A 23,807-nucleotide genomic window follows, 5' to 3' on the forward strand; every position below is an offset into this window, starting at 1 on the left:
GCCGCGGCGAAGGCGGACGAGGCTCGGTGTCGGTGCGGTGGGCGCGGTGGTGACCCTGGACGTGCGTCGGGCCCTTCTCGCGGATCGCCTCAGCTACGGCTCCCGGCGGGGTCCTCTCGGGGGAAGGGGCCTCGGTCCCGGACCCCGGCGAGGCGTCCCTTCTCCGCTCCGTAAAAGTGTCCATCTCTTCTTTTTTTTTTCTTCTGTTGTGGCATATGCTGCAGGTGCCTGCTCGTTTTTCGTATGTGGGTAACAACATTTAACTATGTATATATATTTACCAATTGGTTTAACTGCCACCCGCCTGAATCTATTTAAAATCTAATTTGTTTTTATTTCAACCGCCCGACCCGACCCGCGGATAAAATCTAATTTTTTTTTATTTCAACCGCCCGAACCGCGGATAATCCGCGGACTCCGCGGTTGTGTCCGCAAACCGCGCATCTCTAGTTCCCATACTTAAAATAACATTGAATACATTAACTAAAAATAAAAAAACATAATATTCATTTATTACAACCCAAAGACAGGAGTTGGATAAGTCATAAGTCAACATTGCACTTATTTTGGCCGCTGGTGCTCATGAATGCGGTTTGAAATACAACAACGTAGACTGACCTCCGACCTGAGCAGACGGGAGCTGAGGCCTCATGCAAGGAACGAGAGTCCATGGATCTGTGTGGTCTTACATCAAGACCTCACAGCTTGAAACCGGAGTGAAGAGACACCACTCCTGCAGTCAGGTTGTGGTACTGCACACAGAAGAAGCCCGCGTCCTCCATCATCTCTTTAAACTCATCCTGCAGGGGAGGGGAAAAAAACCGGCATGGACGCATGTTAAGTGTCTGATGCAGTTCGCCTTCTTGGCCACTCGGGGGCAGCAGAAGCAATTCTCAAACTCCTCAGAAAAAACTTGGCTTTCCAAGTAGCACCATAATGGCCAACATTTAAAATACAGTAGTGTAATAGGCCTAAGTATTCATTAAAAACAAGGCACGGGTCTTACTTAGCAAGCATATTTAATATTTTTGTCCACTGTAACTTTAGACACAGTGGACACTGTACTTAAAGGGGAACATGATCACAATTTCAGAAGAGTTAAAACCATTAAAAATCAGTTCCCAGTGGCTTATTTTATTTTTCGAAGTTTTTTTTCAAAATCTTACCCATCACGCAATATCCCTAAAAAAAAGCTTCAAAGTGCCTGATTTTAACCATCGTTTCTCAACACCCGTCCATTTTCCTGTGACGTCACATAGTGAAGCCAACACAAACAAACATGGCGCATAGAACAGCAAGCTATAGCGACATTAGCTCGGATTCAGACTCGGATTTCAGCGGCTTAAGCGATTCAACAGATTACGCATGTATTGAAACGGATGGTTGTAGTGTGGAGGCAGGTAGCGAAAACCAAATTGAAGAAGGAACTGAAGCTATTGAGCCATATCGGTTTGAACCGTATGCAAGCGAAACCGACGAAAACGACACGACAGCCAGCGACACGGGAGAAAGCGAGGACGAATTCGGCGATCGCCTTCTAACCAACGATTGGTATGTGTTTGTTTGGCATTAAAGGAAACTAACAACTATGAACTAGGTTTACAGCATATGAAATACATTTGGCAACAACATGCACTTTGAGAGTGCAGACAGCCCAATTTTCATCAATTAATATATTCTGTAGACATACCCTCATCCGCTCTCTTTTCCTGAAAGCTGATCTGTCCAGTTTTGGAGTTGATGTCAGCAGGCCAGGGAAGCTAGGGTCGATAGCTCGCTCGTCTGCGGGAACCAACTGCCGCCATTGCTCGCCGTGCTACCGAGGTCCTTTGTCCCTGAATTGCTCACACACTCCGGCAGATTCAATGGGGGTCTGGCGGCAGATTTCTTTGACTTTATGGTTGGAAATGCATCTGCTTTGAGTGTCGCAGGATGTCCACACATTCTTGCCATCTCTGTCGTAGCATAGCTTTCGTCGGTAAAGTGTGCGGAACAAACGTCCAATTTCTTGCCACTTTGGCATCTTTGGGCCACTGGTGCAACTTGAATCCGTCCCTGTTGGTGTTGTTACACCCTCCGACAACACACCGACGAGGCATGATGTCTCCAAGGTACGGAAAACAGTCGAAAAAAACGGAAAATAACAGAGCTGATTTGACTCGGTGTTTGAGAAAATGGCGGATTGCGAATATTAGAAAGGCGTTTAATTAGCCAAAATTCACCCATTTAGAGTTCGGAAATCGGTTAAAAAAAAACCGTATTTTCCGCACTATTAGCCGCACCTAAAAACCACAAATTTACTCAAAAGCTGACAGTGCGGCTTATAACCCGGTGCGCCTTATATATGGATTAATATAAATATTTATTTTCATAAAGTTTCGGTCTCGCAACTACGGTAAACAGCCGCCATCTTTTTTCCCCGTAGAAGAGGAAGTGCTTCTTCTTCTACGCCAAGCAACCGCCAAGGTAAGCACCCGCCCCCGTAGAAGAAGAAGCGCTTCTTCTTCTACGGTAAGCAACCACCCGCCCCCGTAGAAGAAGAAGCGCGCGGGTATTACGTTTCATTTCCTTTGTGTGTTTACATCTGTAAAGACCACAAAATGGCTCCTACTAAGCGACACACTGTGGTTCTAGCTTGCCATGCTAATGGCCAGAAACTTCCACCCATGGTGATATTCAAAAGGAAAACCTTGCCAAAAGAGAACTTTCCAGCCGGCGTCATCATAAAAGCTAACTCGAAGGGATGGATGGATGAAGAAAAGATGAGCGAGTGGTTAAGGGAAGTTTACGCAAAGAGGCCGGGTGGCTTTTTTCACGCAGCTCCGTCCATGTTGATATACGACTCCATGCGCGCCCACATCACAGATGGTGTCAAAAAACAAGTGAAGCACACAAATACAACACTCGCCGTCATTCCGGGTGGATTAACCAAAGAACTCCAACCGCTCGATATTGGTGTCAACAAGGCATTTAAAGCATGACTGCGAACGGCGTGGGAACAATGGATGACCGAAGGCGAACACACCTTCACTAAGACAGGGAGACAGCGCCGGACGACATACGCCAACATCTGCCAGTGGATCGTAAATGCCTGGGCGGATATTTCGGTCTCAACTGTGGTCCGAGCTTTCCGGAAGGCAGGATTCACGGAACTGCTGGAAAAACAACAGCGACACTGACTCTGATGACTTTGACGAGACGGAGCCGGCCATTTTGGATCCCGTAATTCGCCCAACTTTTTAATTCGGACACCGTAGGAGAAGAATTCGAGGGCTTTATGAATGAAGAATAACTTCAGAAAGTGAGCGTTATGTTTATTTTGTGTGTTGTGACATTAACGTTCGAGCAACATTAAGTTATTGCTATTGCTCTGCACTATTTTGAATTTGACTACCGTATTTTCCGCACTATAAGGCGCACCGGATTATTAGCCGCACCTTCTATGAATTACATATTTCATAATTTTGTCCACCAATAAGCCGCCCCGGACTAAAAGCCGCGCCTACGCTGCGCTAAAGTGAATGTCAAAAAAACGCTGCGCTAAAGTGAATGTCAAAAAAACAGTCAGATAGTTCAGTCAAACTTTAATAATATATTGAAAACCAGCGTTCTAACAACTCTGTCCCAAAATGTACGCAAATGTGCAATCACAAACATAGTAAAATTCAAAATGGTGTAGAGCAATAAATAGCAACATAATGTTGCTCGAACGTTAATGTCACAACACACAAAATAAACATAGCGCTCACCTTCTGAAGTTATTCTTCATTCGTAAATCCTTCGAATTCTTCGTCTTCGGTGTCCGAATTGAAAAGTTGCGCAAGCGTGGGATCCAAAAATGGCCGGCTCCGCCTCGTCGAAGTCATCGGATTCAGTGTCGCTGTTGTTGTGCAGCAGTTCTGTGAATCCTGCCTTCCGGAAAGCTCGGACCACAGTTGTGACCGAAACTATCTGCCCAGGCATTTACGATCCACTGGCAGATGTTGGCGTATGTCGACCGGCGCTATCTGCCCGTCTTAGTGAAGGTGTGTTCGCCTTCGGAGCTGTGTGAAAAAAGCCACCCGGCCTCTTCGCGTAAACTTCCCTTAACCACTCGCTCATCTTTTCTTCATCCATCCATCCCTTCGAGTTAGCTTTTATGATGACGCCGGCTGGAAAGGTCTCTTTTGGCAAGGTCTTCCTTTTGAATATCACCCTGGGTGGAAGTTAGCATGGCAAGCTAGAACCACAGTGAAGGATGACTTCTCATTCCCTGTGGTGCGAATATTCACCGTACGTGCTCCCGTTGTATCCACAGTGCGGTTCACAGGAATATCAGTTGCTGTGAAATACGGTAGTAATCCGTGTGCGGATGGAGAGATTGCGTCTTTTTATGAACCGGATCCTTGTCCTTTGTAGGAGCCATTTTGTGGTCTTTACAGATGTAAACAGGAAATGAAACGTACGGTGATATCCGCGCGTTTTTTCTTCTTCTTCCGGGGGCGGGTGAAGCGCTTCCTGTTCTATGGGGGCGGGTGCTTTCCTTGGCGGTTGCTTGCGTAGAAGAAGAAGCGCTTCCTGTTCTACCGGGAAAAAAGATGGCGGCTGTTTACCGAAGTTGCGAGACCGAAACTTTATGAAAATGAATCGTAATAAAGCGCACCGGGTTATTAGGCGCACTGTCAGCTTTTGAGAAAAATTGTGGTTTTTAGGTGCGCCTTATAGTGCGGAAAATACGGTATGTTTGTGATTGCACATTACCGTACATTTTGGGAGTGAACAGAGTTGTTAGAACGCTGGTTTTTAATATATTATTAAAGTTTGACTGACCTATCTGACTGTTTTTTTGACATTCCCTGTAGCGCAGTTAGATGCGGCTTATAACACGGGGCGGCTTATAGGTGGACAAAGTTTTGAAATATGCCGTTCATTGAAGGCGCGGCTTATAACACGGGGCGGCTTATGGTGCGGAAAATACGGTATATGGTCTTTTTTCTGCAACATCAAGGTATATATTGACACTTACATAGGTCTGGTGATAATGTTCCCCTTTACATCAAGTGATTCTTTGGCGTACTAGATGGAGCCCGCGTACCAGTTTGAGAATCCCTGATCTAGACTCCATCCATCCATCCATTTTCTACCGCTTGTCCCTTTCGGGGGTGGCGGGGGGTGCTGGAGCCTATCTGAGCTCCATTCGGGCAGAAGGCGGTGTACACCCTGGACAAGTCACTACCTCATCGCAGGGCCAACACAGATAGACAACATTCACACACTAGGGACCAATTAGTGTTACCAATCAACCTATCCCCAGGTGCATGTCTTTGGAGGTGGGAGGAGCCTATCCCCAGGTGCATGTCTTTGGAAGTGGGAGGAGCCTATCCCCAGGTGCATGTCTTTGGAGGTGGGAGGAAGCCGGAGGGAACCCACGCAGTCACGGGGAGAACATGCAAACTCCACACAGAAATATTCCCAGCCCGGGGATTGAACTCAGGACCTTCGTATTTTGAGGCACATGCACTAACCCCTGTTCCACTGTGCTGCCCTGATCTAGACTCAAGCGTGTACATTTCCTCTCACCTGGGCAGGAAACTTGCGGATGCTTTCTACCAAGTACTGGTAGGACTTCCAGTCTCCAGCAATCACTTCTCCTAAAACTGGGATGACCTGGAAGCTGTAAGCATCATAAAGCCTAAAAAAACAACAAAAAAAACAGTTGAGCTCTTAATGAACTCTAAACCCAAACAAAACACTCTAACTCTACACTTAAGAGAAGTTTAAAAAAACATCTCCAACATAACCTTAACCAACCCAACTAAAACCGGAACCCTAAACCATACTTGCCAACCTTGAGACCTCCGATTTCGGGAGGTGGGGGGCGTGGTTGGGGGCGTGGTTAAGATATATGTATATAAGAAATACTTGACTTTCAGTGAATTCTAGCTATATATATATATATATATATATATATATATATAGCTATATATATAGCTATATATATATATATATATATATAGCTATATATATATATATATATATATATATATAGCTATATATATATATATATATAATATATATATATATAATATATATATATATATATATATATTATATATATATATATATATATATATAAATATTATATATATATTTTATATTTATAAAATAAATATAAAATATTTATTTTATTTAAATAAGTATATAAATAAAATAAATACTTGAATTTCAGTGTTCATTTACAAACTACAACTCACAAACACTTCAGAGTTAGGCTCCACCATCAGAATGTGTACTTAAACTTATAAAGATCACATGGATATTATTCAGTGAGTTGATTCACCAAAACTAACCTGTTATACAGGAGGAAAAAGCAACACAGGACGTTTTAATTGTTCACAGACTGGTCGCGCTCATCAGAATGACAAGACACTTCCGGTCTGCAGGTGATAGCATTCAATTGGGAAGAAACGTCCTACTGCCCCCTACTGACCAATGTGAATACTGATAAATGTGTAATGACAGCTCCAAAAAACGAATTCAAACCACAAAATAAAATAAATAAATCAACACAAAAATGTGACACATTATGGGTGGGTCACATATGCATGTACAGTAGATGGCAGTATTGTCCTGTTTAAAAGTGTCACAACATTGCTGTTTACGGCAGACGAACTGCTTTACGGTAGACACTGTTGTTGTGTGTTGTCAACACGTCACTGAGGTCCGCCTGAATTTCGGGAGTTTTTCGGAAGAAAATTTGTCCCGGGAGGGTTTTCGGGAGAGGCGCTGAATTTCGGGAGTCTCCCGGAAAATCCGGGAGGGTTGGCAAGTATGCCCTAAACCTAGGTGCTGACCAGTGGTGGGTAAATGATGTATTGAAGCCGCACTAATAGTACGTTCCTTAGTGGCGCCATCTGCTGGATTAAAGAAGAAACTACAATTGACCTGCAGCTATCATACTTTCTTTTTTTATGAGACAAACAGCTGTGCAGAAAGTCATATAAAAAGGTGCGACTGTGGTCAGTGAGCCAAACAGCAAACAGGAAATAAATATTTATCTCATTTGGCCCAACAGTAGTACCTCAACTTACAAGCTTTAATTGGTTCTGTGACGGAGCTCTTGACTAGAGATGTCCGATAATGCCTTTTATGCCGATATCCCGATATTGTCCAACTCTTAATTACCGATTCCGATATCAACCGATACCGATATATACAGTCGTGGAATTAACACATTATAATGCCTAATTTTGTTGTGATGCCCCGCTGGATGCATTAAACAATGTAACAAGGTTTTCCAAAATAAATCAACTCAAGTTATGGGGAAAAAAAATGCCAACATGGCACTGCCATATTTATTATTGAAGTCACAAAGTGCATTATTTTTTTTAACATGCCTCAAAACAGCAGCTTGGAATTTGGGACATGCTCTCCCTGAGAGTGCATAAGGAGGTTGAGGGTGGTAGCGGGGGGTGTATATTGTAGCATCCCAGAAGAGTTAGTGCTGCAAGGGATTCTGGGTATTTGTTCTGTTGTGTTTATGTTGTGTTACGGTGCGGATGTTCTCCCGAAATGTGTTTGTCATTCTTGTTTGGTGTGGGTTCACAGTGTGGCGCATATTTGTAACAGTGTTAAAGTTGTTTATACGGCCACCCTCAGTGTGACCTGTATGGCTGTTGATCAAGTATGCCTTTTATTCTCCCTACGTCCGTGTACACAGCAGCGTTTTAAAAAGTCATACATTTTACTTTTTGAAACCGATACCTATAATTTTGAAACCGATACAGATAATTTCCGATATTACATTTTAAAGCATTTATCGGCCGATAATATCGGCAGTCCGATATTATCGGACATCTCTAATTCCAATGGTTGGAATCTGCGCTTTTGCATGCTATACTAGTTACTATGGTAATCTAATTAGTTACTATGGTAATCTAAATTAGTTACTAATTTAGTTACTAATTTAGTTACTAAGTTATGGGGAAAAAAATGCCAACATGGCACTGCCATATTTATTATTGAAATCACAAAGTGCATTATTTTTTTTAACATGCCTCAAAACAGCAGCTTGGAATTTGGGACATGCTCTCCCTGAGAGAGCATGAGCAGGTTGAGGTGGGCGGGGTTTTTGGGGTAGCGGGGGGGGGTGTATATTGTAGCGTCCCGGAAGAGTTAGTGCTGCAAGGGGTTCTGGGTATTTGTTCTGTTGTGTTTATGTTGTGTTACGGTGCGGATGTTCTCCCGAAAAGTGTTTGTCATTCTTGTTTGGTGTGGGTTCACAGTGTGGCGCATATTTGTAACAGTGTTAAAGTTGTTTATACGGCCACCCTCAGTGTGACCTGTATGGCTGTTGACCAAGTATGCCTTGGTGTGTGTGAAAATCCGTAGATATTATGTGACTGGGCCGGCACGCGAAGGCGGTGCCTTTAAGGTTTATTGGCGCTCTGTACTTCTCCCTACATCCGTGTACACAGCGGCGTTTTAAAAAATCATACATTTTACTTTTTGAAACAGATACCGATAATTTCCGTTATTACATTTTAAAGCATTTATCAGCCGATAATATCAGCAGTCCGATATTATCGGACATCTCTAATTCCAATGGTTGGAATCTGCGCTTTTGCATGCTATACTAGTTACTATGGTAATCTAATTAGTTACTATGGTAATCTAAATTAGTTACTAATTTAGTTACTAATTTAGTTACTAAGTTATGGGGAAAAAAATGCCAACATGGCACTGCCATATTTATTATTGAAGTCACAAAGTGCATTATTTTTTTTAACATGCCTCAAAACAGCAGCTTGGAATTTGGGACATGCTCTCCCTGAGAGAGCATGAGCAGGTTGAGGTGGGCGGGGTTTTTGGGGTAGTGGGGGGGTGTATATTGTAGCGTCCCGGAAGAGTTAGTGCTGCAAGGGATTCTGGGTATTGGTTCTGTTGTGTTTATGTTGTGTTACGGTGCGGATGTTCTCCCGAAATGTGTTTGTCATTCTTGTTTAGTGTGGGTTCACAGTGTGGCGCATATTTGTAACAGTGTTAAAGTTGTTTATACGGCCATCCTCAGTGTGACCTGTATGGCTGTTGACCAAGTATGCCTTGCAAAAGCCGTAGATATTATGTGATTGGGCCATCACGCAAAGGCGGTGCCTTTAAGGTTTATTGGCGCTCTGTACTTCTCCCTACGTCCGTGTACACAGCGGCCTTTTAAAAAGTCATACATTTTACTTTTTGAAACCGATACCTATCATTTTGAAACAGATATCGATCATTTCCGTTATTACATTTTAAAGCATTTACATACCTGCCAACTTTTGAAATCAGAAAAACCTAGTAGCCAGGGTCCAAGGGTCGCAGGCCCCGGTAGGTCCAGGACAAAGTCCTGGTGGAGGGTTCAGGGCTTCGCCCCCCGACGCAAAATGATTATTAGCATTCAGACAGGTTAAAATGTTGCTAAAACCATCACTTTTCTATCAGTCACAGTGACTTTTCAAAACAAAAATATTACAGCAAAAATCATATGGGTTGATTGACATGTTTATTCTGTAAGCTAACTTCAATAGTTTGAAATTATTTGGACAGTTAATGCCAGTTATCCTGTCAACCTTTCACAAGACTTCAATTTGTTAATTGAAAGTATAAACACTTTTTACAGTAAACAAATGGTAAAACAGTACTAAACAATTCCATTAAAAAAAAAATTGGTGTCATTATTAACTTTCTGTCCAAGCTTGTATAATCTAATGCCTTGTTCAATTGTAAAAAATATTCTGTCCCTAAAATTCACATTTCTATCACAATTATCATACTGTAAACATGGTAAGCTAACTTCATTAAAATTAATAGTCCTGTCAATAGCATGGAATTACAATTCAAATGTAGTTTTTTTGTAAGCCTTTCAAAAGAATTCAAAATATGAAAAATTAATGAAAATTAATTTAAGCCATCAGACACTTGAAAAGTGGCACATCACATCTCTAATGTAATCATTTGAACTTTTCAACAGAAATAGCACTGCAAAAATATTAAGGACATACTTCTGTATTTTGGTAGTTATGCTGTCAACATTTAACAAGATTTCTTCAACTTGGACTTGTTTTAAATGTTGTATGCCACTTCAAGTTGTCAAAGACGTGCTGTGAAATACAGCCGACAAGATTGCGCACCAAACACGAAGCAAGGCCAAAGCGCATGCATGGTGCAGGAGAACAAAGGACTTCTTTCATTTAAGGTTTGTGATAAACCATCAAACTCATTCGTTAAAAGGACTCTATAGTAATATAAAGCGAGTTTTTCTGGACATTATCATGCAAGAAAAGTTTATTTTTGGGACCGCGATCACCGCGTAATGATTTTTAAAAGGTTGCATTACAAACATTTAACTGTCCCATGTGATCAGCCAGTGCGATTGGAAGTCCATGCTCAATTATTGCCTCCGTAAATAAAACTTCGGCATTTATCACATCCAAAGAATCTGTTTGGGCGACGAAAAACGTTGAAAGTTTTCCACTTGTATCGCTAGCAACGGCATTAGACTTGTGTTTTTTTGTCCCAACGTGGTCTTTTACATCGCTAATTCCTCCGTGTCCGATCGAAAAATCTTGTCTGCACAAGGTGCAATTCGCGTAGTTTTCACCCTTTTTTTTTTTTTTAATTAATGAAAAACCGTATTTTTTATCACTGCAACCGTAACCCGGAATAGGTTGATGAAAACCGTACGAATTACGGGAAAACCGGAGTAGTTGGCAGGTATGCATTTATCAGCCGATAATATCAGCAGTCCAATATTATCGGACATCTCTAATTCCAATGGTTGGAATCTGCGCTTTTGCATGCTATACTAGTTACTATGGTAATCTAAATTAGTTACTATGGTAATCTAAATTAGTTACTATGGTAATCTAAGTCGCAGCAGCTCAGACGAGGCACCAAGCAGTGTGGGTGGGGAGCGTTTCCACAGAGTGTTTCCAGAGCCTGAAATGTAGGTGCAGGGACAGACACGGAAGGAGATTTTTACAACAAAGTTATAAAGCTTAGTAATGTATCAGATATATCAGTTAGTAAGTATTTGGTTTTTTTTACCCTTCGCATTCATATTTCACTGTTTGTGTTGCGTTTTTGTTGCGTTTCGCTCGATTGTAAAATATGTGGATGGAGAGGAGGGGTGACGTTCATATGTTGTCAATATTCAGTGTTTTATCCTTCATAGTTAATATTGTAAATCCCACATTCTTTATTTTCATGTACATTCTGGGTGTCTCATTCAGTAAAAAAAAAAGTCAAATTCCATTCCGTTTTTTGAGGCGGTCTGTCATTACTTTTTTAGCATTCAATCAGACATTATTGTGAGGTTTTGTATTAGTATTCCTAAAAATAGATATACCGGCCCCCAGACACATTTTTTTCTCTAAATTTGCCCCACCCCGAGTCAAAATAATTGCCCAGGCCTGGTATAAGATCAACATTATCCCAAAACTTTTTCTCAACTCCACTTAGATTGACAATAGCAACGAAAACTGACTCCTACTTGTTTCAGCAAAAAAAGGGCTTCCTAAAAAAACACAGTCTGGTGCTTCAATGTCAAGCAACACAGTAGTAGTATTGGTCACATGTTTGTTTGTTTGTTTTTTAATTAAATTGACACATTAAGGCAGGGAAGGACAAATATTACATCTCTGATCAACAGTAAAAGTAGAGGCACGTATTTGGAAAACTGCTTAAAAATAGTACCGTATTTTCCGCACTATTAGCCGCACCTAAAAACCACAAATTTACTCAAAAGCTGACAGTGCGGCTTATAACCCGGTGTGCTTTATATATGGATTAATATTAAGATTCATTTTCATAAAGTTTCGGTCTCGCAACTACGGTAAACAGCCGCCATCTTTTTTCCCCGTAGAAGAGGAAGTGCTTCTTCTTCTACGCAAGCAACCGCCAAGGTAAGCACCCGCCCCCATAGAACAGGAAGCGCTTCTTCTTCTACTGTAAGCAACCACCCGCCCGCGTAGAAGAAGAAGAAGCGCGCGGATATTACGTTTCATTTCCTTTGTGTGTTTACATCTGTAAAGACCACAAAATGGCTCCTACTAAGCGACAGGTTTCCGGTTCATGAAAAGACGCAATCTCTCCATCCGCACACGGACTACTATTTCACAGCAACTGCCTAAAGACTTTCAAGAAAAGCTGGCTACTTTCCGTGCATATTGTAAAAACAAGATAGCTGAAAAAAAGATCCGGCCACAGAACATTATCAACATGGACGAGGTTCCACTGACTTTTGATATTCCTGTGAACCGCACTGTGGATACAACGGGAGCACGTACGGTGAATATTCGCACCACAGGGAATGAGAAGTCATCCTTCACTGTGGTTCTAGCTTGCCATGCTAATGGCCAGAAACTTCCACCCATGGTGATATTCAAAAGGAAGACCTTGCCAAAAGAGACCTTTCCAGCCGGCGTCATCATAAAAGCTAACTCGAAGGGATGGATGGATGAAGAAAAGATGAGCGAGTGGTTAAGGGAAGTTTACGCGAAGAGGCCGGGTGGCTTTTTTCACGCAGCTCCGTCCATGTTGATATACGACTCCATGCGCGCCCACATCATGCTGGTTTTTAATATATTATTAAAGTTTGACTGACCTATCTGACTGTTTTTTTGACATTCCCTTTAGCGCAGTTAGATGCGGCTTATAACACGGGGCGGCTTATAGGTGGACAAAGTTTTGAAATATGCCGTTCATTGAAGGCGCGGCTTATAACCCAGGGCGCCTTATGGTGCGGAAAATACGGTACTTCATCAAGGCTCCATGTTGGTGCGATACTTACTTTGCCAATACGGGATTTGTTACTTTGCTGAACTCCAAGCACATGAACCTTCCGCCGGGCTTCAGGACACGCAGCGCCTCCTGCAGGGCCTGAACGGGGCACGTCGTTCATTATGTATTCCTCGTTACCGCGGCGACGCTGAAGCCTCTTACCTTCTCTATGTGGGTGACGTTACGGATGCCAAAGGCGACGGTGTAAATGTCAAACTGGTTGTCGTCAAACGGCAGCTCCTCCGCGTCCCCCACCACCCACGACAGACCTTACACACATATACAGGTAAAAGCCAGTAAATTAGAATATTTTGAAAAACTTGATTTATTTCAGTAATTGCATTCAAAAGGTGTAACTTGTACATTATATTTATTCATTGCACACAGACTGATGCATTCAAATGTTTATTTCATTTAATTTTGATGATTTGAAGTGGCAACAAATGAAAATCCAAAATTCCGTGTCTCACAAAATTAGAATATTACTTAAGGCTAATACAAAAAAGGGATTTTTAGAAATGTTGGCCAACTGAAAAGTATGAAAATGAAAAATATGAGCATGTACAATACTCAATACTTGGTTGGAGCTCCTTTTGCCTCAATTACTGCGTTAATGCGGCGTGGCATGGAGTCGATGAGTTTCTGGCACTGCTCAGGTGTTATGAGAGCCCAGGTTGCTCTGATAGTGGCCTTCAACTCTTCTGCGTTTTTGGGTCTGGCATTCTGCATCTTCCTTTTCACAATACCCCACAGATTTTCTATGGGGCTAAGGTCAGGGGAGTTGGCGGGCCAATTTAGAACAGAAATGCCATGGTCCGTAAACCAGGCACGGGTAGATTTTGCGCTGTGTGCAGGCGCCAAGTCCTGTTGGAACTTGAAATCTCCATCTCCATAGAGCAGGTCAGCAGCAGGAAGCATGAAGTGCTCTAAAACTTGCTGGTAGACTGCTGCGTTGACCCTGGATCTCAGGAAACAGAGTGGACCGACACCAGCAGATGACATGGCACCCCAAACCATCACTGATGGTGGAAACTTTACACTAGACTTCAGGCAACGTGGATCCTGTGCCTCTCCTGTCTTCCTCCAGACTCTGGGACCTCGATTTCCAAAGGAAATGCAAAATTTGCATGGTTGGGTCATGGTTTGGGGTGCCATGTCATCTGCTGGTGTCGGTCCACTCTGTTTCCTGAGATCCAGGGTCAACGCAGCCGTCTACCAGCAAGTTTTAGAGCACTTCATGCTTCCTGCTGCTGACCTGCTCTATGGAGATGGAGATTTCAAGTTCCAACAGGACTTGGCGCCTGCACACAGCGCAAAATCTACCCGTGCCTGGTTTACGGACCATGGTATTTCTGTTCTAAATTGGCCCGCCAACTCCCCTGACCTTAGCCCCATAGAAAATCTGTGGGGTATTGTGAAAAGGAAGATGCAGAATGCCAGACCCAAAAACGCAGAAGAGTTGAAGGCCACTATCAGAGCAACCTGGGCTCTCATAACACCTGAGCAGTGCCAGAAACTCATCGACTCCATGCCACGCCGCATTAACGCAGTAATTGAGGCAAAAGGAGCTCCAACCAAGTATTGAGTATTGTACATGCTCATATTTGTCATTTTCATACTTTTCAGTTGGCCAACATTTCTAAAAATCCCTTTTTTGTATTAGCCTTAAGTAACATTCTAATTTTGTGACACGCGGAATTTTGGATTTTCATTTGTTGCCACTTCAAATCATCAAAATTAAATGAAATAAACATTTGAATGCATCAGTCTGTGTGCAATGAATAAATATAATGTACAAGTTACACCTTTTGAATGCAATTACTGAAATAAATCAAGTTTTTCAAAATATTCTAATTTACTGGCTTTTACCTGTATAGTTCAGGACTAGAATTTTTGCAGTAATTCCTTCAAAAGTGCTTCTAAAACCGTGTCGTCCTTAAATACTCACCAGCACTGACGCCCATGTTGTCAGCTTTCTCCTTGCCCACTTTCAGCATCTCCTTGTTTATGTCGCAGACCACCGCCCTGCATTCCGCCTCCACCCGCTCCCCGTCTTCCTGTCCGGGGTAGTTGTCCGAGATGTCCTGCCACGACGGCGACTGCGTGGAGCGCGCCAGCCGCCTCGCCTGGCGCTCCTTCTGTGATTGGACGTAGTCCAGGAAACGAAATGCGATGTCACCTTGCACGCCAAAAGAGGACACGGCTTTAGGTTCAGACAAGGTCCATGTGTTGAGGTACAAACTTGTGCACCTGTTCCGCCCGCCACATCCAGCAGGCGCGTCCCAGGCTGAGGGTGCATGGCGTGCAGCAGCGCGTCTTTCCACAGTCGATGAATCCCCAGACTCATGGCGTCATTCATGACGTCATACTTCTGGGCCACATTCTCAAACACCTCATACACTGAACAGAAAACATCCTCAGTACATGTACTGGATTTGACCTTCTTGCGTTCACTGTCATGCAACAGCATCGGAAGCTTTGATGGTCAATTTTTATGCCCGAATTGTTTTGAAACAATATCTTTCTCACTGCACTTTTTTTTATATTGTGTCTATCATTCACATTTATAATGTGGGACAAACACCCTTGTTTTTTTATGCATTATAAATTGTAAATAAACACTAGCAAAAGTCAGCTAATAATCTCCTGCTGACCCCACTATGGACTGGACTCTCACTATTATGTTAGATCCACTATGGACTGGACTCTCACTATTATGTTAGATCCACTATGGACTGGACTCTCACTATTATGTTAGATCCACTATGGACTGGACTCTCACTATTATGTTAGATCCACTATGGACTGGACTCTCACTATTATGTTAGATCCACTATGGACTGGACTCTCGCTATTATGTTAGATCCACTATGGACTGGACTCTCACACTATTATGTTAGATCCACTATGGACTGGACTCTCACTATTATGTAAGATCCACTATAGACTGGACTCTCACACTATTATGTTAGATCCACTATGGACTGGACTCTCACTATTATGTTGGATCCACTATGGACTGGACTCTCACTATTATGTTGGATCCACTATGGACTGGACTCTCACACTATTATGTTAGATCCACTATGGACTGGACTCTCACTATTATGTTGGATCCACTATGGACTGGACTCTCACACTATTATGTTAGATCCACTATGGACTGGACTCTCACTATTATGTTAGATCCACTATGGACTGGATTCTCACTATTATGTTAGATCCACTATGGACTGGACTCTCACACTATTATGTTAGATCCACTATGGACTGGACTCACACTATTATGTTAGATCCACTATGGACTGGACTCTCACACTATTATGTTAGATCCACTATGGACTGGACTCTCACACTATTATGTTAGATCCACTATGGACTGGACTCTCCCATTATTATGTTAGATCCACTATGGACTGGACTCTCACTATTATGTTAGATCCACAATGGACTGGACTCTCACCATTATGTTAGATCCACTATGGACTGGACTCTCACACCATTATGTTATATCCACTATGGACTGGACTCTCACACTATTATGTTAGATCCACTATGGACTGGACTCTCACACTATTATGTTAGATCCACTATGGACTGGACTCTCACACTATTATGTTAGATCCACTATTGACTGGACTCTCACACTATTATGTTAGATCCACTATGGACTGGACTCTCACACTAGTATGTTAGATCCACTATGGACTGGACTCTCACACTATTATGTTAGATCCCCTATGGACTGGACTCTCACACTATTATGTTAGATCCACTATGGACTGGACTCTCTCACTATTATGTTAGATCCACTATGGACTGGCCTCTCACTATTATGTTAGATCCACTATAGACTGGACTCTCATACTATTATGTTAGATCCACTATGGACTGGACTCTCACACTATTATGTTAGATCCACTATGGACTGGACTCTCACTATTATGTTAAATCCACTATGGACTGGACTCTCACTATTATGTTAGATCCACTATGGACTGGACTCTCACTATTATGTTAGATCCACTATGGACTGGACTCTCACTATTATGTTAGATCCACTATGGACTGGACTCTCACTATTATGTTAGATCCACTATGGACTGGACTCTCACTATTATGTTAGATCCACTATGGACTGGACTCTCACTATTATGTTGGATCCACTATGGACTGGACTCTCACTATTATGTTGGATCCACTATGGACTGGACTCTCTCACTATTATGTTAGATCCACTATGGACTGGACTCTCACACTATTATGTTAGATCCACTATGGACTGGACTCTCACTATTATGTTGGATCCACTATGGACTGGACTCTCACTATTATGTTAGATCCACTATGGACTGGACTCTCACACTATTATGTTAGATCCACTATGGACTGGACTCACACACTATTATGTTAGATCCCCTATGGACTGGACTCTCACTATTATGTTAGATCCACTATGGACTGGATTCTCACTATTATGTTAGATCCACTATGGACTGGACTCTCACACTATTATGTTAGATCCACTATGGACTGGACTCTCACACTATTATGTTAGATCCACTATGGACTGGACTCTCACTATTATGTTAGATCCACTATGGACTGGACTCTCACACTATTATGTTAGATCCCCTATGGACTGGACTCTCACACTATTATGTTAGATCCCCTATGGACTGGACTCTCACATTATTATATTAGATCCACTATGTACTGGACTCTCACACTATTATGTTAGATCCACTATGGACTGGACTCTCCCATTATTATGTTATATCCACTATGGACTGGACTCTCACTATTATGTTAGATCCACTATGGACTGGACTCTCACTATTATGTTAGATCCACTATGGACTGGACTCTCCCATTATTATGTTAGATCCACTATGGACTGGACTCACACACTATTATGTTAGATCCACTATGGACTGGACTCACACACTATTATGTTAGATCCACTATGGACTGGACTCTCACTATTATGTTAGATCCACTATGGACTGGACTCTCACTATTATGTTAGATCCACTATGGACTGGACTCTCACTATTATGTTAGATCCACTATGGACTGGACTCTCACACTATTATGTTAGATCCACTATGGACTGGACTCTCACACTATTATGTTAGATCCACTATGGACTGGACTCTCACTATTATGTTAGATCCACTATGGACTGGACTCTCACTATTATGTTAGATCCACTATGGACTGGACTCTCACACTATTATGTTAGATCCACTATGGACTGGACTCTCACACTATTATGTTGGATCCACTATGGACTGGACTCTCACTATTATGTTAGATCCACTATGGACTGGACTCACACACTATTATGTTAGATCCACTATGGACTGGACTCTCACTATTATGTTAGATCCACTATGGACTGGACTCTCACTATTATGTTAGATCCACTATGGACTGGGCTCTCACTATTATGTTAGATCCCCTATGGACTGGACTCTCACACTATTATGTTAGATCCACTATGGACTGGACTCTCTCTATTATGTTAGATCCACTATGGACTGGACTCTCACTATTATGTTAGATCCACTATGGACTGGACTCTCACTATTATGTTAGATCCACTATGGACTGGACTCTCACACTATTATGTTAGATCCACTATGGACTGGACTCTCACACTATTATGTTAGATCCACTATGGACTGGACTCTCACACTATTATGTTAGATCCACTATGGACTGGACTCTCACTATTATGTTAGATCCACTATGGACTGGACTATCACTATTATGTTAGATCCACTATTGACTGGACTCTCACACTATTATGTTAGATCCACTATGGACTGGACTCTCACACTATTATGTTAGATCCACTATGGACTGGACTCTCCCATTATTATGTTATATCCACTATGGACTGGACTCTCTCATTATTATGTTAGATCCACTATGGACTGGACTCTCACTATTATGTCAGATCCACTATGGACTGGACTCTCACACTATTATGTTAGATCCACTATGGACTGGACTCTCACTATTATGTTAGATCCACTATGGACTGGACACTCACACTATTATGTTAGATCCACTATGGACTGGACTCTCACACTATTATGTTAGATCCACTATGGACTGGACTCTCACACTATTATGTTAGATCCACTATGGACTGGACTCTCACTATTATGTTAGATCCACTATGGACTGGACTATCACTATTATGTTAGATCCACTATTGACTGGACTCTCACACTATTATGTTAGATCCACTATGGACTGGACTCTCACACTATTATGTTAGATCCACTATGGACTGGACTCTCACTATTATGTTAGATCCACTATGGACTGGACTCTCACACTATTATGTTAGATCCACTATGGACTGGACTCTCACTATTATGTTAGATCCACTATGGACTGGACTCACACACTATTATGTTAGATCCACTATGAACTGGACTCACACTATTATGTTAGATCCACTATGGACTGGACTCTCACTATTATGTTAGATCCACTATGGACTGGACTCTCACTATTATGTTAGTTCCACTATGGACTGGACTCTCACAATATTATGTTAGATCCACTATGGACTGGACTCTCACACTTTTATGTTAGATCCACTATGGACTGGACTCTCTCACTATTATGTTAGATCCACTATGGACTGGACTCTCACACTATTATGTTATATCCACTATGGACTGGACTCTCTCACTATTATGTTAGATCCACTATGGACTGGACTCTCACTATTATGTTAGATCCACTATGGACTGGACTCTCACACTACTATGTTAGATCCACTATGGACTGGACTCTCACTATTATGTTAGATCCACTATGGACTGGACTCTCACACTATTATGTTAGATCCACTATGGACTGGACTCTCACACTATTATGTTAGATCCACTATGGACTGGACTCTCACTATTATGTTAGATGCACTATGGACTGGACTCTCACTATTATGTTAGATCCACTATGGACTGGACTCTCACTATTATGTTAGATCCACTATGGACTGGACTCTCACTATTATGTTAGATCCACTATGGACTGGACTCTCACACTGCTATGTTAGATCCACTATGGACTGGACTCTCACTATTATGTTAGATCCACTATGGACTGGACTCTCACTATTATGTTAGATCCACTATGGACTGGACTCTCACACTATTATGTTAGATCGACTATGGACTGGACTCTCACTATTATGTTAGATCCACTATGGACTGGACTCTCACACTATTATGTTAGATCCACTATGGACTGGACTCTCACACTATTATGTTAGATCCACTATGGACTGGACTCTCACTATTATGTTAGATCCACTATGGACTGGACTCTCACACTATTATGTTAGATCCACTATGGACTGGACTCTCACTATTATGTTAGATCCACTATGGACTGGACTTTCACACTATTATGTTAGATCCACTATGGACTGGACTCTCACTATTATGTTAGATCCACTATGGACTGGACTCTCACACTATTATGTTAGATCCACTATGGACTGGACTCTCACACTATTATGTTAGATCCACTATGGACTGGACTCTCACACTATTATGTTAGATCCACTATGGACTGGACTCTCCCATTATTATGTTAGATCCACTATGGACTGGACTCTCACTATTATGTTAGATCCACTATGGACTGGACTCTCACACTATTATGTTAGATCCACTATGGACTGGACTCTCACTATTATGTTAGATCCACTATGGACTGGACTCTCACTATTATGTTAGATCCATATATATATTTTTGATGTATTTGTTTGTTTGTACCTCATGAAGTTTTGCACTTGTTTTTTGTTTGTTTTCATTATATTTGGATGTATTTGTTTGGTTTGTATGCTTGTGTCTGTTTTTTTTAAATTTGTTTTGTATCATCCCGTGATGTGTTTATTACTTTTTTTGTTCGGTTTGTGCTTCATGAAGTTTTGCACTTGTTGGTTTTTGTTTTTGTTTTCATTATATTTGGATGTATTTGTTTGGTTTGTATGCTTGTGAATCTGGGCTATCCATGAAGCAAGACTACTTTTATGTTGAAGGGGGCAGGAAATAGAAGATGTCCTTCGTCCTATTCAGCAAAAATCCACATCAATGAAGGAAATAAATAAAATAAATAAAAAAAAAAAATAAAAATAAAAATTTTAAATTAAAAAAATAAAAGTTTACAAGATATTTTTTCAGCCTATAAATATGAGTTTATTCATCCAGAGAGGTTGTTTACACCGATGAAAAAACAATTATGCGCTTTAGTTTGAAATAAAGTTCGTACCTTTCTTTGCCTTTTCCTCTTCCGGGACGGTCTCAAAGCCGAAATGAGTGTTTTTCTCTCCGGTTTCTTGGCTAAAACGACGACAAGACGGCGGCGTCCAACACCGACCTGACAGCCGGGAGAAAGCGGCTGCGGGGACGCAACAGTCTGCGGCAGAAAGAAGGACGACCCTCCGGACGAGCCTTCTCAAGTTGACCGCCATCTTGACACAGCATCGGGGAGTGAGCGACGCTATGACGTCATGGGCTGGCGACAATGAGGTCCAATTTCCTTTTCTTTTTTTTAAATAAATAAATAAAACATTTTAAAATGACTTGTTAAGAATAAACATGTAGCACAATGTGTTAGTTTTGGCATTCAGTTAACGTAATTATTATTATTATTATTATTATTTTACAATTTATTGGGATTAAATAGCAAAAATATAAAAATGACGAAACAGGAAGCAGAAACAAACTAATACAAATCTCCAACTTTATAACATACATATCGACATTTCAGAATTAATTCATCAAAAATACACATCTTTTAGAAAGGGGTGTCAAATATATGTATATTTTAGGAGAATAGATAAATAGATGAAAAATCTCAACCTTTAAATATGAGTGAGGAACATATAAAAATGATTTAAAAAAATGTATAATATAGATAACAGAAATAGCAAAATTACAAATGATGTATATGTGCATTATTTTTAAACAACTGTTTTTATATTTTGAATGAAATTGCTTCCATTTATAGTTACAATAAAGTACTTTTTTTTTTTTTTTTTTTTTTTTACAATTTATTGGGATTAAATAGCAAAAATATAAAACATTATGACACATGAAGCAGAAACAAACTAATACAAATCTCCAACTTTATAATGAGGATGACATACATATTGACATTTCAGAATTAATTAATTAATCAAAAATACACATCTTTTGGAAAGGGGTGTCGAATATATATGTATATTTTAGGAAAATAGATAAATAGATGAAAAATCTCAACCTTTAAATATGGGTGAGGAACATATACAAAATATTTGAAAAATAAAATAAAAATGAAATGTTTCAAAGTGTATATGTGCATTATTTTTAAACAACCGTTTTTATACTTTTGAATGGAATTGCTTCCGTTTAGAGTTACAATAAAGTATTGTTGCATCTATTTACTGTTGTATGGATATGGTAATGCAGAATACCTTTAGAAATAATGAAACAGCTTTGAGTAAAATGCCACAAAAAGTGGTGTTAAAATGGAATACTGTTTGTAGATTTAAAAAAAAATTCAATTTGTTCAAGAACCCATATTTTAGGGAGAAATATGCATGCTCGGATTAATAATTAAAACTAAAACGTGTTTCAACAAAATAATTATAGTTTATTTAGGACAAAAACAAACAAAAATAATAACAATACTGTAAAGTACAGACATAGAAACATATACTTTGCAATAATAACAAATACAAAATATTACATAATGAGTAGGTTTTTTCATATTCAAAAAAGAAGTAAACACTTTATATGTACATGTTGATTTTATCCTTTGTTGTTTTTATCATTACCTTTTAATGATCTTATATTGTCAAGTGTCCTTGGGCTTTTTGAAAGGTAAATTAATAATAATATAGATAATTATTATAATAATAGTAAATTAAAAGTATTATTATTATTTACTCCCACCCCTATTCATAAATTAAATGGTTTTTTTTTAAATTTTTCATCTTTACAATTTCATGGAATGGAGTCCATGGACATGCCCCCCCTAACCTCAAAGAACTACTCACCCCCAAATCCTCCACACGACACCTCCGCTCCGGACCTTCTCCAACCTCCGAGGACAAAGCTACGAACAATGGGAGACCGGGCTTTCTGCTCCGCCGCTCCCAGTCTGTGGAACGCTCTCCCTGACCACCTGAGGGCACCACAGACTGTGGATGATTTTAAAAAAGGCTTAAAAACCCTTCTTTTTAAAAAAAACCTTTTTTTTTAATTTTAGATACAGTATATGCATGCTAGTTTTTGCTATTTTGGCTGTTCAAGTTTTTATCTTTATTTATTTTTTATTATCTTTTTATTTTTTTTATTTTTTTATACACTGTCGCACTTTGAGGTGCGACAAGTGTATTAAAAAAAAAATAATAATTTAATATTTATTTATATTAATATTAATATAAATTAAAATATGACCAAAAAAATTCAAAAATAATAATAATAATAATAATAGTAGTAAAATAATAATTTAATATTTATTTATATTAATATTAATATAAATTAAAATATAACCAAAAAAATTCAAAAATAATAATAATAATAATATTATTATTATATAAAATCTATTATTATTATTATTATTATTATTTTTGAATTTTTTTGGTCATATTTTAATTTATATTAATATTAATCAATTATAAGAGTTAACATAATTTGATAGCTTTATAATAACAATAATAAAAAAATTACGGCAAGAAGAAGACGAATCGACGTAAACATTGCTGTTGTAAATAAAATAGACTAGAAAAATACATTTCCATTGACCCACTATAATCAGTTTGATAAAAAAAAAAAATAGACGATAATTCACGTAACATTTTTTGATGCATTCTTTTGATCAGGGGCGTCACTAGCTTTTAAGGACAGGGGGGGGCTTTGCCCCCAGGAGATGCACAGGATGCGAGCGAACGTTACGCACGAGCACAAAACTTCACAAACGGCTAAGAA

General features: G+C 40.2%; 1 protein-coding gene across 1 annotated transcript; it reads right to left on the reverse strand.

Moving 5' to 3' along the window:
• Window positions 1-491: 491 nt before the first annotated feature.
• On the reverse strand, window positions 492-21,347 carry coq5 (coenzyme Q5, methyltransferase). The gene is made up of 7 exons (XM_061927785.1): window positions 21,103-21,347; window positions 15,049-15,198; window positions 14,747-14,977; window positions 12,961-13,067; window positions 12,809-12,897; window positions 5,560-5,671; window positions 492-800 (listed from the first exon to the last, which is right to left on the reverse strand). Exons 1-7 carry the CDS (start codon window positions 21,302-21,304, stop codon window positions 699-701), a joined length of 993 nt encoding a protein of 330 aa, XP_061783769.1. The 5' UTR covers window positions 21,305-21,347; the 3' UTR covers window positions 492-698.
• Between the last annotated feature and the right edge of the window lie 2,460 nt (window positions 21,348-23,807).

Source organism: Nerophis lumbriciformis, linkage group LG03, assembly GCF_033978685.3.
Source record: "Nerophis lumbriciformis linkage group LG03, RoL_Nlum_v2.1, whole genome shotgun sequence".
Lineage (NCBI taxonomy): Eukaryota > Metazoa > Chordata > Actinopteri > Syngnathiformes > Syngnathidae > Nerophis > Nerophis lumbriciformis.